We start from the raw sequence: 18,039 nt of genomic DNA, 5'->3' as shown, positions 1-18,039 counted from the left end.
TCTTGCAGGAACCAACACCCAATTCAGTAAATTTACAGGAATCTGGTATCAACTGTATAAAAGTACAAAAGTTTCGACATATTTTGTAATCCCTAATTGACCGCGCCACCAATCCATTAAAAAGACGAGCATATCCCAGCCAGAACTGTGTTTAGCGGAACACTTCTAGGCTGTACTGTATGTGGATCCATGAAAAACAGATGCCAGACTGATGCTAATCAGCCGTGAAAACAGACAATCTGCACCATTTTCCGGAGATGTTTTTTTTTCTCCTTGTTCACGTGGAAGTGGTTTAAGAATGACTTATAGTGAGGAACCCACAGATACAGGCGGTCCCCGGGTTACGTACAGGATAGGTTCTGTAGGTCTGTTCTTAAGTTGAACTTGTGGTTGGGGTTACAATTATAAACTATACAGTTCCGACTTACATACATTTTTTTTTTTTGGTCTCTGTTGGATTGTCATAAGAACCGGGATTAACAATAAAGCTTCATTACAGACACCTGTGATAACTGTTATAGCTGATTATTGTAGCCGAAGGCTAAAGTACAGTAAATTACCAACATCCAGAGGTCCGTTTGTAACTAGGGGTCGTCTGTAAGTCGGTTGTTCTTAAGTAGGGGACCGCCTGAGGCAGTCCCCAGGTTACATACAAGATAGTTTCTGTAGGTTTGAGTTGAGTTTGTATGCAATTCGGAACCTTATACTTTATAATTGTAACCCCAGTCAAATTTTTTTGGTCTGTGTGACAATTGGATTTTAAAAATGTTGTGTTGTCATAAGAATCAATATTAACACTAAAGCTTCATTACAGACACCTGTGATAACTGTTACAGCTGATCATTGTAGCCTAGGGCTAAAGTACAATAAATTACCAATATCCAGAGGTGCGTTTGTAACTAGGGTTCGTCTGTAAGTCGGGTGTTCTTAAGTAGGGGACCGCCTGTATAGTCATGAATTACTAGTTTGAGTACATTTTATTCCTACACGCAATGTTAAATCCTTAGAAGATCAGTTGTTTGGGTAGTCGTAATGTGATTTTTTTATTCATCTGCCATGTGATTGGGCGATTTTTGAGAGTGGGGGCAGGATATTGATAAAAAATATCATCTACAATAGTTTTGTAATAAATGTAAACTTTCATTTCAGGTGTCGATTGCTGGGCAGCCTGCCGGAGTGGAGTCTGCAAGAGTAAGAATACGAGTAAGTTGATGATCAATACAATGCAAATTATCTTAAAGGTTTGATTAGAAAAATATAGCTTCTTAGTGCCATTACGTGGAATGAAGGCCATGGTTTTAAAACGTGGGGCAACAACTTTTAAAGTACATTGATCACCTGAGAATGCACTGGATTTTATATAGCGCTTTCATTTTCTACCTAATGGCTGCTGTGGGTATACTGGTAAGAGTGAAAGGGCAGAATGAAGATTCCATGCATGGACCCATAGGGGGCGATTTATCAGAAGTGTCTGAGGTAAAACTGATCTAGTTGCCCATGGAAACCAATCTGACCTCAGCTTTCATTTTCCCACAGCTGTTTATAAAATGAAAGCTGAGCTCTGATTGGTGTCTATGATCAACTAGAAAAGTTTTACCTCAGATACATCTGATGCATCTCTGCATCTCCCGCACTCTGTGGGGCGAGATTTATCATCAAGTTTCTGAGGTAAAAATATTCTAGTTGCCCATGGAAACCAATGAGAGCTCAGCTTTCATTTTGTAAACAGCTGTGGGAAAGTGAAAGCTGAGCTCTGATTGATTGGTTGTCATGGGTAACTAGAACAGTAATGCTCTAAGAGACTTGTGATATATATCCCCTGGTGTGGTGTGTGTATATATTTTTTTGTATGTGTATATGTGTGTATGTATATGTGTGGTATGTATGTATGTATGTGTATGTATGTATGTATGTATGTATATGTGTATATATGTGTGTGTATGTGTATATATGTGTGTGTATGTGTATATGTGTGTGTATGTGTATATGTGTGTGTATGTGTATATATGTGTGTGTATGTGTATATATGTGTAGAAGTGTGTATGTGTATATTTTTCTTTTCAAGTGATGGTGATGTGCCCATTCCTTACATCGCAATCAAAATTTAGCTATGGCATACACGTTCTTCCACTTTTCATTGGCTTAGTAATATAGTGTAGTGTTGTTCCTACTCCTAGTTTCCACTGAGGCCTTCCTCTTAAGAACTTCCAGCTTTTGTACATTGCTTTTTGTTTATTTCTTGCCAATAACGGTAATTTTTAGATTTTTCCAATCTTGGATGAGGCAGTATGCCCTGGTTTATTGCTCCGATGCCCTATAACATCTGATTAGAGTCTTTTAGGAGTTTTTTTTGGCTGGAGGAATACCTTTTGTGCTGTTCTGGATTAAAAGAAAAAAAATAAATAAGATTTTTCTGAAATGGTTTGGCTGTACAAGTGACATATTTCAGATTTCCTCCATTGCTTTGTGGTTTTTCAAGTCATCAGTGCTCGAGACGTTGCATAGTCCAGACTAAACCACCTCTCCGCATGCAGTTCTTCAATTCATCATTTATTACTGATCGCTTGATGACTGCTAAAGTACACACACAGGCTGAAGTATCGAAAGATTATTTGCTTTAGATCTGGCATTTATGTCCCATCAAACATTCCTTGGACGCGTCTACTACACCGCACCACTCATTCATATAATCATTAAAAAGAAGAAAAATAACCATAAAAACTGCACAGGGCATGTGAGCAATGTCAATTTTGAATATTCTCCTTACTACCCATTGCTTGGTGTAACTAGTGGAGGCAGGGCCCCTTAGCAGGTTTCCCCCTTATACAAATTAGTATATATATATATTTTAATTTAAACATATTAGTTCCAATCACACTCCTTTATACACTCATATATATACATACATTTATTTACTTATATACATATATATATACATACATATACACACATAGTCTATATACAACATATGCAGCACACACATACAGTACCATATCACACACACCATGTACACACATAGTCTATACACAACATATATGCAGCACACACATACAGTACCATATTACACACACCATGTACACACATAGTCTATACACAACATATATGCAGCACACACATACAGTACCATATTACACACACCATGTACACACATACAGTCTATACACAACATATATGCAGCACACTCAAACAGTACCATATTACACCATATACACACATAGTCTATACACAACATATATTCAGCACACACATACAGTACCATATTACACCATATACACACATAGTCTATACACAACATATATTCAGCACACACATACAGTACCATATTACACCATATACACACATACAGTCTATACACAACATATATTCAGCACACACATACAGTACCATATTTCACCATATACACACATAGTCTATACACAACATATATTCAGCACACACATACAGTACCATATTACACACACCATATACACACATACAGTCTATACACAGCATATATTCAGCACACACATACAGTACCATATTACACCATATACACACATACAGTCTATACACAACATATATGCAGCACACTCATACAGTACCATATTGCACACACCATATACACACATACAGTCTATACACAAGATATATGCAGCACACACATACAGTACAGTACACATACCAGCCATATTGAGACATACAGCATACATATACACACCACACACATACACACACCCAGAATATACAAACTTAATACTCCAGATTCCGGTCCCCCCCTGACACTGCAGGCCCCATAGCAACTGCTATGGCTGCTACCCATGTAGATGTGCCTCTGGCTTAGTGACTATATTGCTTCTTTGGATACAGTGGACACCATTGACCGTAGCTAACCCTCTGACAAAAATTTTGTTACCATCAGTGGAAAGTAAAACTGAATCTCCTTCGGCTTCTGCAGAAAAAACCCAAACAGAGCAATAAAATACAAGAAATAGCTGAAAACACCTATTAACTGTGTTAGTACAGTACACAGTGATAGAATCATTGGTAGAAGATATTTATAGACTAGATAGATATCAAGTTCAACCAAAGGATGTGGATGAAAGTAGGGGTGTGTTCAAACCTGTGATACTGCTTCTTCTAGTCCAGATGAAAGAAAGCAGAAAGAAACCCATCAAGTGGAAGACAGTCGACGTGTGTGCTCAGTTTGATAGGACAGCTGCAGAAATTGGCAAACACTTGATTAAAGAGAACCTGTCTTCAGGCTTTGACATATTGACTTCATGACTTGTATGGCTCCTTGAACAGCCCCCATGACTCCCGTGGGGCTTCTCTGAGCTACATTTCATTAAGTCAAACTCCCCTTCTCTCCCTTATTCCCTTCTAGAGAAATAGTTGTCCCTGCATTGAGACCAGGGTAGAGAATCCACTGCTCATTTCACATGTCTGGAGCCAAAAGAAATGAGCAGTTGAGTCTTCACTTCATCGCCTTCTTACTGCCGGTAGCTAGCGCACTGCATGGGACACTCCAACAGGGAGAGAAGCATGCGCATTGGGACGTTAAAGCAAAGAAGCAAATTCCGCTGCTCGTTGCACGTGTCCAGAGACTGTGCTTCTGCGCTTATTTACTTAGCAAGGTTGACCAAATGTCTAGAAGGGTTGGGTTGGGGATAGAGAGACAAGGCATGTTCCTGAGGATGACTCAATGACAACTCTGTGGATGACCCCCATGATTTGGGGACTTCTCTGTCGAGGAGCCAGGTATATTTTAAAATAATGGAGAATAGACCATCGATGAAAGTTTATGGACCACCATTTTTGGATCCCCTATGGCTAATCTAGCATTTGCTTTACATTTAGGACTTTTCCTAAGGTTATTATGGGAAGGAGCTTCTGAACACTGCACTACCTAGCTATGATTACTACTAGCATGTCTTCAGAACTAGTAACCATTGGTGACTTATTGGTTCATCATTCTGTTTTCTTGAGAATATGGTGTGCTCACTTGTAACAGAGTGGTGTGTATTCTTCTATAAACCAATCCTTCTATCCTGCAGGAGCTGCTGCCGCTGGTGTTAATGTTTGACTTGCCCATAGCGGGTATTCTGCAGCCTATCCCAGATCCAAACTCTCCCACAATCCAACACATCTCCCAGACGTACAACATAACAGTTTCGTTCAAGCAGCGCTCAAGAGTCTACGGTGCTACTGTGATTATTAGAGGGTCCCAGAATAACTCAAGTGCTGTTAAGGTAATTATCTCCTTCCCATTTGTCACAAAACCATAACCCCCTCCCCCCCAGGCTTTTCTGTGAATCAGGCACCTCCATAAGCTGCCAGCTTCATTTTACCATCATGCTTATGTTATTCCAGCTGCAAAACAGTTCATCCTGAAAGAAGGATTTGTGCAAACCATGGGAGAGAGTTCATTTCAGTGTCATACTCCGATGAGCGCTTCTTCCAATGCTTCAACCCTTCACATGGCATCAGAGCATTCATGAAATTCATCTCCTGGCATTGAAGGAGTTTGTAATGCTCTGTCATGGTAATGTGCTGAATCAGTGGAACTTGCATTTGGAAGATTTATTTTCCATTGGAACACTTATATGGGTCTAAATTAGTTAAATAAAGGTTATGTTGGGGTTAAGTCTTTTGCTTGTGCGTTTAAAGGGGAACGGTCACTTCTGTGTTTTAGATAACATGTATTCCCTATAATGTCACCAGTATGGAGCATCTTTAACCTCTCCGCACCCTGAGTTGTCGGAAGAATGCAAATTAGTTTTCCAGGGTGTTACATGGAAAACAATGCCTCCTTTTGCTACCTTGAAAGGCAGCCCCCTTATCACCAAGTATGACCTACAGGAATTCTAAAAACATGATGTGGGATTCAGCCAAACCAGTATATCTATTCCATAAGGAACAGACTCCCAACTGTAGACAGCGCTGTTTGCATTCTTCCCAGAATTCCCTAGTGGAGCATCTACGGCTTTAAGTCTCCACACACCTTTTAAGGTGGCCTTAATTGGCAATGTCTCCTTATTAAACTGATGTTAATGCCCAGTTGTCGATGTATTTATACATTTTTAGGAGGATGCACCAGAATTGTTATTTCAGAATTTAAATAACAGGGGCTCCTATTGCAAGCCCCCTGACACCAAGGTCAAGGTTTAGGTACTATTAAATCCCTACTTCACAACAGAATCATTATAGCAGCCAACCAATCCTGCTGAGGTCCTTCCGGGGGATCTGTTACCCCCACACACACACACACACACACTGGGAGTACCCCTGGGGGATGTCTTGCCTACATTGTGGCCTCCCCCTCTTATTCTAATTCCAGCTGGCCCTCATGTGCACGGATAAGGCCTGTTTTGGCAGATCAAGCAACCGTGAAATATCTTGGCACTAGGCCGCAACTACAGCTAGCCACACTGGTCTCTGGGAATCCAACTGCCCCATATTGCATTCAGGCCCTGATGGGGTAATGTATCACTAGCAGAAGTTTGTGGCTTGTCTGTACACCTTGTGTATATCCCAAGCAGTCCGATTGTGGAGCAGCACAGCGAGTATAATGGATCAAGTCCGGTGGGGGGTGCACGCCTCCAACAAACCCGATCCACCGGTTTGTAAGGTCATATATCCAAAAAATGCAACGAGGCAGCACTCCAGTAAGTATAAAGGTGATCTTTATTCACCCATGGCAAAATAAGGTGCAACGTTTCAGCTCATCCATAGGGCCATTATCAAGCATGATATGCTGATAATGGCTCTATGGATGAGCTGAAACTTTGCACCTTATTTTGCCATGGGTGAATAAAGATCACCTTTATACTTACTGGAGTGCTGCCTCATCGCATTTTTGTATATATCCCAGATGCAGACATATCTTCTACCTCATATGAAATTCTTTCACTCATTTCCCCTCTGCTCATATTCAGCTTCCATCAGAAGTACTGGGAGGTCTTTTTGAATTTTCCCATTGGACTAGGTAGACATTTTTCCAGCTAAGTTAGTAATACAAACGCTGTAATGCCATCTCATCCAATAAATACATGCAGCAGTTATGTTCTTTGGACTATGTAAAAACATAGATACTATGTAAACTGTATAGTTTACAGAGGGCTTCAACCTGGTCTTAAGCTACACAATTATCTAAAGATGTAACAGATGTTGAGCTTATTTTCTTTTACAAATACGTAGAAATCCTTGGTGTCTTGTCTGGAATTCTAAATTTGATTTCTGAATTTGGTTGCAGTGTTTATACAGCGCATCATATTGCTAAAAGCTTCATAATGGAGACGGCCATAAACCTCCCCAAATCTGTTCACATGTGCAGACCAATATTACTTGGCGTTTAGTTTGGTACGTTTTTAGGGTGGAAGGGGTGTCCCATGACAGACATTTATTTTTCCTGGGACCTAGAACAATCTTTGAAGTGAACTTCTGAGGCTACATCATGGCGTAGCATCGCTGTATGTAAATTGCTCTGCGTTTTACCAGTGTTTGTAATATCTTTGATAGGAAGGCACTGCACTATTGCTGGAGCATCTCGCAGGTAGCCTTGCCAATGCCATACCAGTCAGCACACAATTGGATATTGCTGCCCAGCATCACCTATTTATGATGGGTCGGAATGGTGGAAACATCAAACACATCATGCAACGGACTGGTGCTCAGATCCACTTCCCAGATCCCAATAACCCTCTGAAGAAGTCCACAGTCTACCTCCAAGGCACCATTGAATCAGTTTGCTTGGCCAGACAGTATCTCATGGTAGGTATGGGTGAAGCATTTTATGAACCCTCTTAGATAATGTGGGAAACATTTCCTTATACATTCAGTCTAATCACCGTAGTTCTTGTTTAAATCTCTAATAGTCCATTTTTTTGGGCGTATACCTTGGCCTATCTTATATCTAATGTTCTATCTTCGCTTCTTAGATTCACCTCAAGTGAAGCAATAGTATTATATAAAGGGCAGCTGTTGCCACACCTTCACTTGTCTCTTTTGGTAAATTGTAATAACCGTTCAGAAGTATCTTTAGTTTATTACACCCAGTTGTCAAAATGGTAGCACCCTCTGTTTTACTAGATTTACAGTAAAGGATTACAATGATTTTCTAAAACAGATATGAAAAGGACTGGTCACCTCTCCATATATAAGTAAATAATCGCTTTGGAAGAGTGTAGAGCACTTATAAATATGTTTGTTTTAAAGGAAACCGGTAAATTGGTAATGCACAAACTGAGATATCAACTGCAACTGAACTTCATAGGCTATCGGGGTGTGGAGTTTCTCAGTTGAGCACCAGAATCCAAGGCAGCTACACACCTCTGAAGTCTTGCCTCTCTGGCGCGTCCCTGCAGCGCTCTTCAGCTATTCAGCCCATGCCCACGCATGTGCAGTAACTTCTGGCTCTTTTTAGCAGTGAGATGGAAGTTACGGCGCATGTGCGCAAATGGGCTCAATAGCCGAAGAGCACTTTGGGAACGTGCCAAGAAGATAAGACTGCAGGGGCATGGTATAGCCTTAGCTCCTGGGCCTCGGCCGGGCTACTCCATGCCCCAGTAGCCTCTGAAGTTTATTTGCATAAAAGATATAGATAAAGTTTTTAGTTGGGGAGGGAAATTTAGGTATAGAACAGTGTAGGGCTCATTAGACAGAAAGGGATCTAGCATAAGGAATGTTAGCAATGTGTGTTGCTGATGGTAAGTTCCCCTTCAGAAAATAGATGTGCATAAAGCATATAAATTGTTTGTTTTGTCTCTTTCACAGGGTTGTCTCCCACTAGTTCTGATGTTTGACATGAAAGAAGAGATTGAGGTAGAGCCGCAGTATATAACTCAACTCATGGAGCAGTTGGACGTTTTCATCAGCATAAAGCCAAAGCCCAAACAGCCAAGTAAAGTAAGTTTCACTTACTAAAATGATGACTAAACGGAATTTTCCACCTGTTTTTATATCTGTTCAGTTTGCAATTCCGTCTGGGATCTCTGCAGCGTGTTTAGTTTATCAGGGTACCGTTACTTGTAAATACTGAGTGTGCTCTTAACCATCATCTTCTACAGAAGTCAAATCTCGTGTCTGGGAGATCATAATTCGCTCATCAAAAGTTGGCTGTAAATTCGAGGCTTGAGTTGTATAATCTGGCACTTAGGACTTGTGCTACTAAATTGAAGGAATCTGGAGGAAATTATGAGGGTGTACGAAATGTGTTTGAACTCCAGATAGCGCTGAATTGGAGCATAGCTATATTGTGCAATAGGTTCTTGGTCGTGAAAAGTAACTTTTATATTTTTGCATTTTTTTTAGTCTGTGATTGTAAAAAGTGTGGAACGCAATGCCTTAAATATGTATGAAGCCCGAAAGTGCCTCCTTGGACTTGAGAGCAGTGGAGTGGCCATTACAAGCCAGTCCACTTTATCTTGTCCAATGCCTTATCATGGACTGGATATCCTTACAGCAGGTCTGGGACTAACTGGATTAGGTGAGTGTAAGTTGCATTTCAGTTATTTTTCAGGCTTTCACCTTTATACAAGTGGAAAAACTGCTTCTGGCCCCGTACTTACATTTCTGTCATGGTACTGCAGAAGATTTTATTGTACCTGATGAAGGCTGAAGTTTTCGGCCAATTAACAATAAAGAATACTTACATCATTGCAGCAGCACTCGAAGTACTTCATTCTGAATCACCAGTGTTTTTCGTCTTCCATACCTGTTTCAGGAGATACACATCTATACTGGACATTGTATCCCTTCCGGCTAATCCTGAAGTCGAGGCTACACAACCACTTAAAGGGGGATATTTATCGGGGATTCCGCTTATAGTTAGCACTTGCGATTATTTTCCCCAGTCTGCCACCTTCACTTGTGAGTCGACCAGTGTGGGGTGTTCCTGTCCCTGTGCCTGAACACTCGCTCCACCGGACACATTAATGGGGGTTTCCCACAAAGCAAAGTTAGGCCTTATCCACTGGATAGGGCCTAATTTGCTGATCAGTGGGGGTCTTAGTAATTTCGCGTAAAACGTGAGATTTTGCGAAATGTCAGATTAATGGAGCAGACAGCCACGCATGACGGTTATGCTCTATTAATCTCTGATGGGGCCTAACTTTGCCTCATGGGAAAACCCCTTTAAGAGCACACAAGCGTAGAAGCCCCTCCCCTTAAGTGTAGAATTTAACATTTACACACTTAGTAAAATCTGCCCCAATGTGCTTTCTTCCATAAACTTTATAAAGTTTTTGAGATTCAAATTAATTTCATATTTATTATTAATAAACTTACTGATACTTAAAATATTCCTAACAAATAAAGGAAATGCAATGATGTCAATCTTAATGTAAAACTTTTTTTTTTTCCGCTGACAGGTCTCTTGGGCCCAAATGCTCTTTCCATAAATTCTTCTACAGTCCAAAATACTCTGCTGAATGCCTTAAACAGTTCTGTCAGTCCTCTACACAGCCCCAGTTCTGCTGCGCCAAGTCCGACATTGTGGGCAACTTCACTAGCGAACACCACCAATGCTGCAGGTAAGAAGAAGACACTGTTTAACAGCTTACAGTAAATAGGAGTGATTAGTACTTTTGCTTTTTGGAGGTCTTGAACATGGAGTTTTGCCATGTGCAATGGATCAATTTGCATTGGACATGGACTAGACAACTTACAACAATACCACCTACAGGTTACACTAGTAAAATAGATAGTAAATAAAAAAAGGTAATGACAAAAAAAGTCAAAAGAACCTCAGGCGCTCCGGATTCCATTAACACTTACGGAGCCCAGAGCCCCTCAGATTCATTTGCATAATTGTAAAAGCCTTTTTAAAAAAAATGGGTACATAAGAAGCTAAAATAAGAGCAGATTGCGCCAGAGGGGGCACATACCTGCATGTCAGTGTGCTTGGTTTACAGTCATTGATCCTGGTAGTAGTTGTACTTTAAAGAAAATCTACCATTTGATTTCATGCATCATGAAGCACACATACCTTGAGAAGGCTGTAGCTACACTGATGCAGGATCATATCTTGGTTACTCCCTCAGCTGAGTGGTTTTGCTGGAAAAACAATTATAAAATTCAGGACCTTGGGAAAGCTGGATTTCTGAACAGCCAAAACAGGGCAAATCAACCTGAGCTGGATGACTCCTACACAGCAGCTGGGGGTGGTGCAGTGCATAACTAATGTGAAGGGAAAAGCACTGAGCCCAGGCACAGAAGTGACAGAGTTTCATTATCGTAATTTTATAATAATTTTTCAGCAAAACCACTCAACTCAGGGATTAAACAAAATGTTTCAGCATCAGTGTAGCTACAGCATTCTCAAGGTATGTTTGGTTCATAATGCATCAAAACTAGATAAGGCCCGATATTAACTTGTTCCCTTATGTTTGATAGACCAAGGGAACTACAATGCTGGTCAGCAGCCATTAGTGTGGACCGGAATTCTTGTTCATATCTTAGCCCTCTGTGAAGGTGAAGGGCTGAGGGAGTTATACTGCTAAATCTCCTGAGGAGCCAAAATATTGACAAAACGCGTAGGGAGCGTAGGTATGTGTGCGCTAGGGCCAGAATATCCACCTACAGGGACAGATTCTGGGTACTGTCCTAGTAATTCACTAATTCACTGTTATTCGCAAAAATGTAGCATTTCACAGATATGAGTCCAACCTGTCTCTGAGTCCTGGTGTATATAATTTCAGTTGCCCCTAGACACAACCCTGTAACTTCAGACTTTGGGTCGGGCGCCATCCTGTATGAGATCGTGCAGATGAGATTTAAGTCTGCTCTGTCTGTAGCCACGCCCCCTGCACGGAGCTCATAGACACTCAATGATCACTTCCTGCCAGGACATTGTGCGCAGAGAGAGAGGCTGCAAACTACAAGCTACAAGGAGATAAGTGATCCAGGGCAAGGGGGAGCCAGGCACGTAGCTGTGAGATGTAGCAGAGCTCACAGTGTAATGGTCTAAAAGTCTGTAAGCCTCTGTGTAATCTCATACATCTCTGATCTCTGATCTCTTTCTATGTGTAAGATACTAGTACAATGTCAGAAGCCAGATGAAAGTGTATATACACCTGATAATATAACCACATTGTCACCCCACAGAACTAGATGGATTATAATGTGTTTTAGGCCCCACCCACACCCTGGTATTTTGCACTGAGAAGCATAGAGAGTGATAGGAGCTAAAACAGCAATAAAACTGAGTAAAATTGTAAAGTAAGGGGTGAAAATGATCTTTATTGTGTTAACATCACTTGGGGATTGAAATGTGAGAATTTTCTTTAATGGGAAACCCCCTTTAAGGGTACACAGACTTATCATACACATTTTTGTTTGTATGTGATGAGTATATGAAATTTTTATGATCAGAACCAAATGTTAAGTTTTATTAATGGAAGTTCCGTGCTTCAGATATATTTGACTACCTTCGGTATTATTTGGTCCATTTGTATCTGGAAAGCAATAATGCCTCAAATCAAATGGTAGGTTTCCTTTAAGTCGTGTTAAATTTAAATTCCCCAAATTATATGGTTATATTTAAGAGACACAAAAAAAATGCCCAATTTCATCTTTTCGGCCAGTTCAGTCTACAACTCTGTGCGGTTCTTGCGCTCCTATTGACGGATTGAAACCTAAAACCATAAGAAAAATGACCACCTTGCCAACACAATTGTAAAACCATATCGGACAAAGTTTAAAGTTTTCTTTTTAAGTTCTCTTTACTTAACCCATAAATCCCAACCAAAATAAATTGCACATTAATCTGTTGAATTTTTGACCTGTTTTTTTTTTTATTTTTTGTTACTTCTGACAAATTCCTCATGTTATATATTTTCCATTATGATCTGCCTCTGTGGCATTAGACGTAATTGCTGGTTGCTGTTCTAATCCATCCTGGGAAATATAATTTTTTTTATGACCAACATTGTCTTCAGAATGGAAAATGGCATAGAATTGCCAAAAAAAGCTTGGAAACTAAATTACTAGAAAAACAAGAGAAAATGGTTGGAAACGGAATGGACTGTTCTTACAAAGATGAGACTCGGTGTGACTCCATTGACTGTACAGTTTTCAGTTTTTCTCCCTAAACCATATAGGTCTTGCCTGCATTTATTCAAGCAGCAGGTACTCAACAAAACAGCCTTTACATTTAGGCATCAAATATAAAAACTATACAAAGAGTTCCCCTAACTCGCCACTAAAACATAAAGTCTGCAAGGATGTTGCTGTTCCAGGCTTGGAAGTCGGGGCTGTAGTGCACTCGGTCAGAGCCCGGCCACTCTGCTGCCTTATTCAGCAGCTTTACCTGTGTCCAAGGTGCTGAACAACACAAAACCTGACCTAGCCCAATAGGTAGGTGGAATGGACCGCCCCACTACCAGCCTGCGAATCCATTCCATAGTAATCCAGCCCAGAAGAGTTTTAAACAACTGCTCCAAAAAATAGCTTGTTCGGAGCCGTACTTCCCGGATTTACAGGGTTTGCAGCTGGACAAACACAACCTGTTGCATAATAAGAGAACCTTGGGGAAAAACATTGGCCATCCACAGTTAACCCCTTCAGTGACGCATATGTGTGTCCCATATCTCGCACATGAATGTTGTAAATTATATTCCAGAGGTGTCATCCATACGCTGCCCGTATTTGTGGATCAGTTTTTAGGGAACACTATCATCTTTTTCCTTCAAGGGGTCAAGTTAGTGACATAATCTGCCAGTTTTCTGGGTTTTTTTTATTGCGTATTAGAGAGATTGAGGTCTGTAAAGCTAAAACTGTGTGGGCCGATGAGAACAATGTAAATGGTGATGTCATGCGAGCGGTTGCCAGTTATGTAATACATTTGTTTGCTTTTGTTTCCCCCTAAAGGATTTTCTGCTATACCACATATGATGGTACCCTCCACTGCACAAGCCACGTTAACTAGCTTTCTTCTATCTGGGGTGCCCAACTATGGTCAAAACACACCATCTCCACCGCCTGGACTCACCCCAGTCGATGTCCATATAAATGGAATGCACTCTGAATGCAAGAAGGTAGCATCTGCATTAAACGGTCATGTGAAAGTGAGTACAATATACACTATAATACACACGTCTAGCAGAATGTAAACCATTACCTTTGGGTAATACTTACCTGCAACTTGTTTTCTTCAGTTACTACACAACTATGTTATTAGGCTAGTTGATGTCTTAATTGGGCAAGCCATTTTTAAGTTATACTTGACAATATTCAGCAAAATATAATCACGGTCCAGCCAGACTTCAGACACGATTCAGCTTTGTCATTACCAAAGAAAATGCGATACCGGAGTGCATGAAAGTCAACGTGGGTCAAGCAGAGTATCTGCTCTTAATCCTGACTACAATATGATACTTGACAACGTACCTGAAACTTCAAAGAGGCTCCTTTTAAAAAGGGTAGAATTCCTAGGGACCACAAAGAGCAGACAAATCTCCCCCCAAATATCCCCATCATTCCTGACAGTGTTTTCTGCACACCCTTTTCACTTTGCACACACGGCTCACCCAGAGCTTGCTTATCAGATTTTGTCAAATGTACTTTATGTTGGAGTTTAACTTTGGAATATTTGCTCTAGAATGTATAAATGGCTTTACTGCGCAGAATATCGCCTAACATTGCTTCATGATAACTGCTTAATTTGCAGTCAACGAACATGAAATATGGCACAATAGCGACATCATCTCTCGGAGACAAGGGGATGACCTCACACCTACCTGAATCATCTAGACAGTCAAACAACCGCAACTTGCCCGACCAAACAAGCACAAAGTCGGATCCTGAAGGTGAGACCATAGCCAGGATTCATTTTATTGTTCCTTTTCTATTTTTCCAACTTGAAAGTATTTTAGGATGTTTTCTGAAAGCAGCTTGTTCTGTTTTGCACACCTTGATTATAATGGTCAAATGGGGTATTATTATTAAAGGAAATCGACCAGTTTAAAAAACAAAAAAACACCTATATTCGTCTTCTCTAAGCTTGACACGTTGGAATCACCTAGAAACGAAGGTTATAAAAAGCAGGCCAAAGCGCTGGGACAAGATGTCAATCTCTCCGGGCTGCTAATTATGCACAACCTCAAATTTCCCACTCTCATGCTGGGAAAGGGAGGTGACGTAACGTGAGAGTTGTGAATTGCAGCCTCTCGCGTGATGTCACCTCCCTCTCCCATGCTCCCATAATCCTCCACACCTCCCTCTCCCATGATGGGAGCATGGGAGAGGGAGGTGACGTCACGCGAGAGGCTGCAATTCACAACTCTCACGTTACGTCACCTCCCTTTCCCAGCATGAGAGTGGGAAATGTGAGGTTGTGCATAATTAGCAGCCCGGAGTGACGGACATCTTGTCCCCGCACTTGGGGCTGCTTCTATTCTAGGTGATCCTGACGTGTCAAGCTTAGAGAAGATCAAGAAGATCAGGGGTGAGATTGTAAATTGTTTTTTTTTTCATGTTTTTAAACTGGTTGATTTCCTTTAAAAAGGCTGTAAGTGGTAACCGACAACTATTGTATAGTCAGCAAATAATTCCATAAAAGCTGCATTACTACCATACGATCACTGTGTAGCGTGCTTGAAGGTTATTTGGCCATTATACCTAGACATGGGTCAGTGGAGAGCTAGCTAGACATGGGTAATATGGTACCTACATAGATATCTTTTTTTTTTTTTTTTCCAGTTAACAAATTTAGTTTGTTGTTGCTTTCCAGGATGTAATGATGCATTTGTAGAAGTAGGAATGCCAAGAAGTCCATCACATTCAGCGAATACGAATGATCTCAAACAGATGCTGAATTCTGCCAAAGCCCCCTGTAGTAAGAGGCAGACGGTGGAATTATTGCAGGGTACAAAGAACTCTCACTTACAGTAAGTACTAGCTCCGGATGTTTCGGAGACTCTTTGGACACAAGAAGCAATGTTTTCAATCCTGCCGTTCCTTCTGTTATAGCAGTACAGAACGATTAATATCGGATTCAGAGATGAGCTCGCCCGAAGGTCCCGTCACTGACAAGAAGGCTCCAGGAAGTGAAAGAGCGGCTGAACGAGCCGCCCAACAGAACTCTGAAAGGGTACGGCTTACTTCTCAGTCTTCATACACCAATATGCAGGTAATCATTTAAAGGGAACCCGTCTTCAAGAGCAGGCACAACAAACCTTACTCGCCCCGCACTTTGCCTTTGTTACAGCGCAGGAGTCACAACTTAAATCAGCCTTCTTCCACCAGTAAGAAACGTTCCCCAAACTTTTTTGGCTCTGCCTACTGGTCTGTGGCCCCGCCCACCACCATGTGGCTGCACCCATGGTGGGGTGCGTGAAATGGTGAGATGAAGTGCAGTTTACCACACAGTGCACTCTGCTAAATATACCATGCAGCGAGAGGGACAGCATTCTGGTAAGGACAGGAAGTGGACTTCTCTGCTTAGGCCACTGAGCTGTGGGTCAAAAGAAGGAGGCCTGGAGAAACCCTGACTCTTCTAGTCAGAAATTGACTCTTCTATGCTCATTTGCATAACACAATAAACTGCTGTAATTAAGTTTACAGTGCCTCAGTCTTTTCATTTTAGGTTATATGAACTTTTAACTCTTTACCAGCAGGTATTACTGCTGTGTGGGGTATAATTCTGATGACTGATCTCCTTTTAAGGCACATTTCTCTGAGAAATAATTGATCAACCTATTATAGGTTGAATGGGTATCATTTGGTTAATTACTTTGCATCTGCAATTTGGATCAGGGAATGAATGATGACGAATCCAGATCAATAATGATCACTGCAGAAGAGCTTAGATGGCAGAAGACATCTCTGAAGATCTATTGCACTAATATAACCTGAGCAGCCTTGGCTCGTGATTGGAGGCAGTGTAGAATTTTTTTTATGGGTGTAAATCCTGACATTTAGCGGAGTGTAGCAGATTTTATTGAAGCTATGCAGTGACTTATGCTTCCATTTATATAGATTCTATTGTAAATGATGAAGTCATTGTTTTCTCAGTGTATGGAAATGGCGTACAAGGGTGTAACCATGCGTATATTGTATAATTGTATTTTACAAGTGTAAGAACACTTCTTTATCCATGGTGCAGCATATGGGATTTATTTAGACCTTAATATATTCATATAGTATTTAACCAGCTTTTTGATATATGAATCTAAGCCCAATTGAGGGATTTATACTCCAGGTCCTTACACTGTGATCCAGAACAGAGAGATGCTTTTTTTTTTTAGGGTTTGCCTAAACTCTAACACCCCCCGTTAATATATATAGGCCATAACATTCTTTGTTTCTTAAATAACTTTTTATGTCTACTTCTACTTATGTCTACAGGCCTATGACTATGAGCAAAAGAAGTTGCTAGCAACAAAAGGTAAGTAGCGCTTTTGGGAAAGCTTGAGAGTAGTCATTAGCATAATTTTAACAGTTGATTTTAGAAGGTAGGATGTCATGAATAACAAATCTAAGAAAATTACCACAGTCACATTGCCTGGTTTATCAGGCTTGATTTTGCTGTAAATATACTTTTAGAGATTTCTTTAAAGGCATTTTTATCACTTTCTGCACCGTCAGAAGTTTACATACAGTAAGATGCCTTTGCCTTTTTGGGACAGACCGTATGATGATGTGATGTTATAATTAGAGGCAAACCTGTGGATGTATTATGGCACATTTGAAACACTTCCACAAGTCTGGGTCATTCTTGGGTGCAATTTCAAGATATCTGAAGGTGCCTCGTTCTTCTGTGCAAACAATTTATACACAAGTACAAACAAGATGGGATTGTCCAGCCATCATACCACTCAGAAAGGAGACTGGTTCTGTGCCCAAGAGATGAATGTGCTTTGGTCTGAACTGTTCATATCAACCCGAGAACAAAAACAAGAGACCTTGTGAAGATGCTGTCTGAATCTCGTAAGAGTACTGTATCAACATGGGCCGAAAGACCACTCTGCCAGAAAGAAGCCATTACTCAGAAAGATGCCAAAAGAAACAGATTGTTTGCACAAGAACAAAGACCTAAATTTTTAGCACCCTGTTCTGGGGTCT

General features: G+C 40.7%; 1 protein-coding gene across 8 annotated transcripts in view; it reads left to right on the top strand.

The window, feature by feature from the left end:
- Nucleotides 1-18,039, top strand: part of BICC1 (BicC family RNA binding protein 1) — a 172,233-nt gene that overhangs the window by 143,846 nt on the left and 10,348 nt on the right. For 3 of the 8 annotated variants that reach the window (XM_072129719.1, XM_072129717.1, XM_072129724.1), the window contains 11 exons: nt 1,150-1,203; nt 5,034-5,228; nt 7,498-7,749; nt 8,752-8,883; nt 9,289-9,469; nt 10,347-10,508; nt 13,846-14,042; nt 14,645-14,783; nt 15,707-15,863; nt 15,946-16,105; nt 17,323-17,362. In XM_072129719.1, coding sequence (XP_071985820.1) covers nt 1,150-1,203; nt 5,034-5,228; nt 7,498-7,749; nt 8,752-8,883; nt 9,289-9,469; nt 10,347-10,508; nt 13,846-14,042; nt 14,645-14,783; nt 15,707-15,863; nt 15,946-16,105; nt 17,323-17,362 — 1,669 coding nt within the window. The remainder of the gene's footprint in view (nt 1-1,149; nt 1,204-5,033; nt 5,229-7,497; nt 7,750-8,751; nt 8,884-9,288; nt 9,470-10,346; nt 10,509-13,845; nt 14,043-14,644; nt 14,784-15,706; nt 15,864-15,945; nt 16,106-17,322; nt 17,363-18,039) is intronic. The other 5 variants (XM_072129721.1, XM_072129720.1, XM_072129723.1 and 2 more) reach the window with 5 other exon arrangements.

The sequence above is a fragment of the Engystomops pustulosus genome, chromosome 11, assembly GCF_040894005.1.
Source record: "Engystomops pustulosus chromosome 11, aEngPut4.maternal, whole genome shotgun sequence".
NCBI lineage: Eukaryota > Metazoa > Chordata > Amphibia > Anura > Leptodactylidae > Engystomops > Engystomops pustulosus.
The sequence above is the reverse complement of the archived record's forward strand: the minus strand, read 5'-3'. Positions and strand labels throughout refer to the sequence as shown.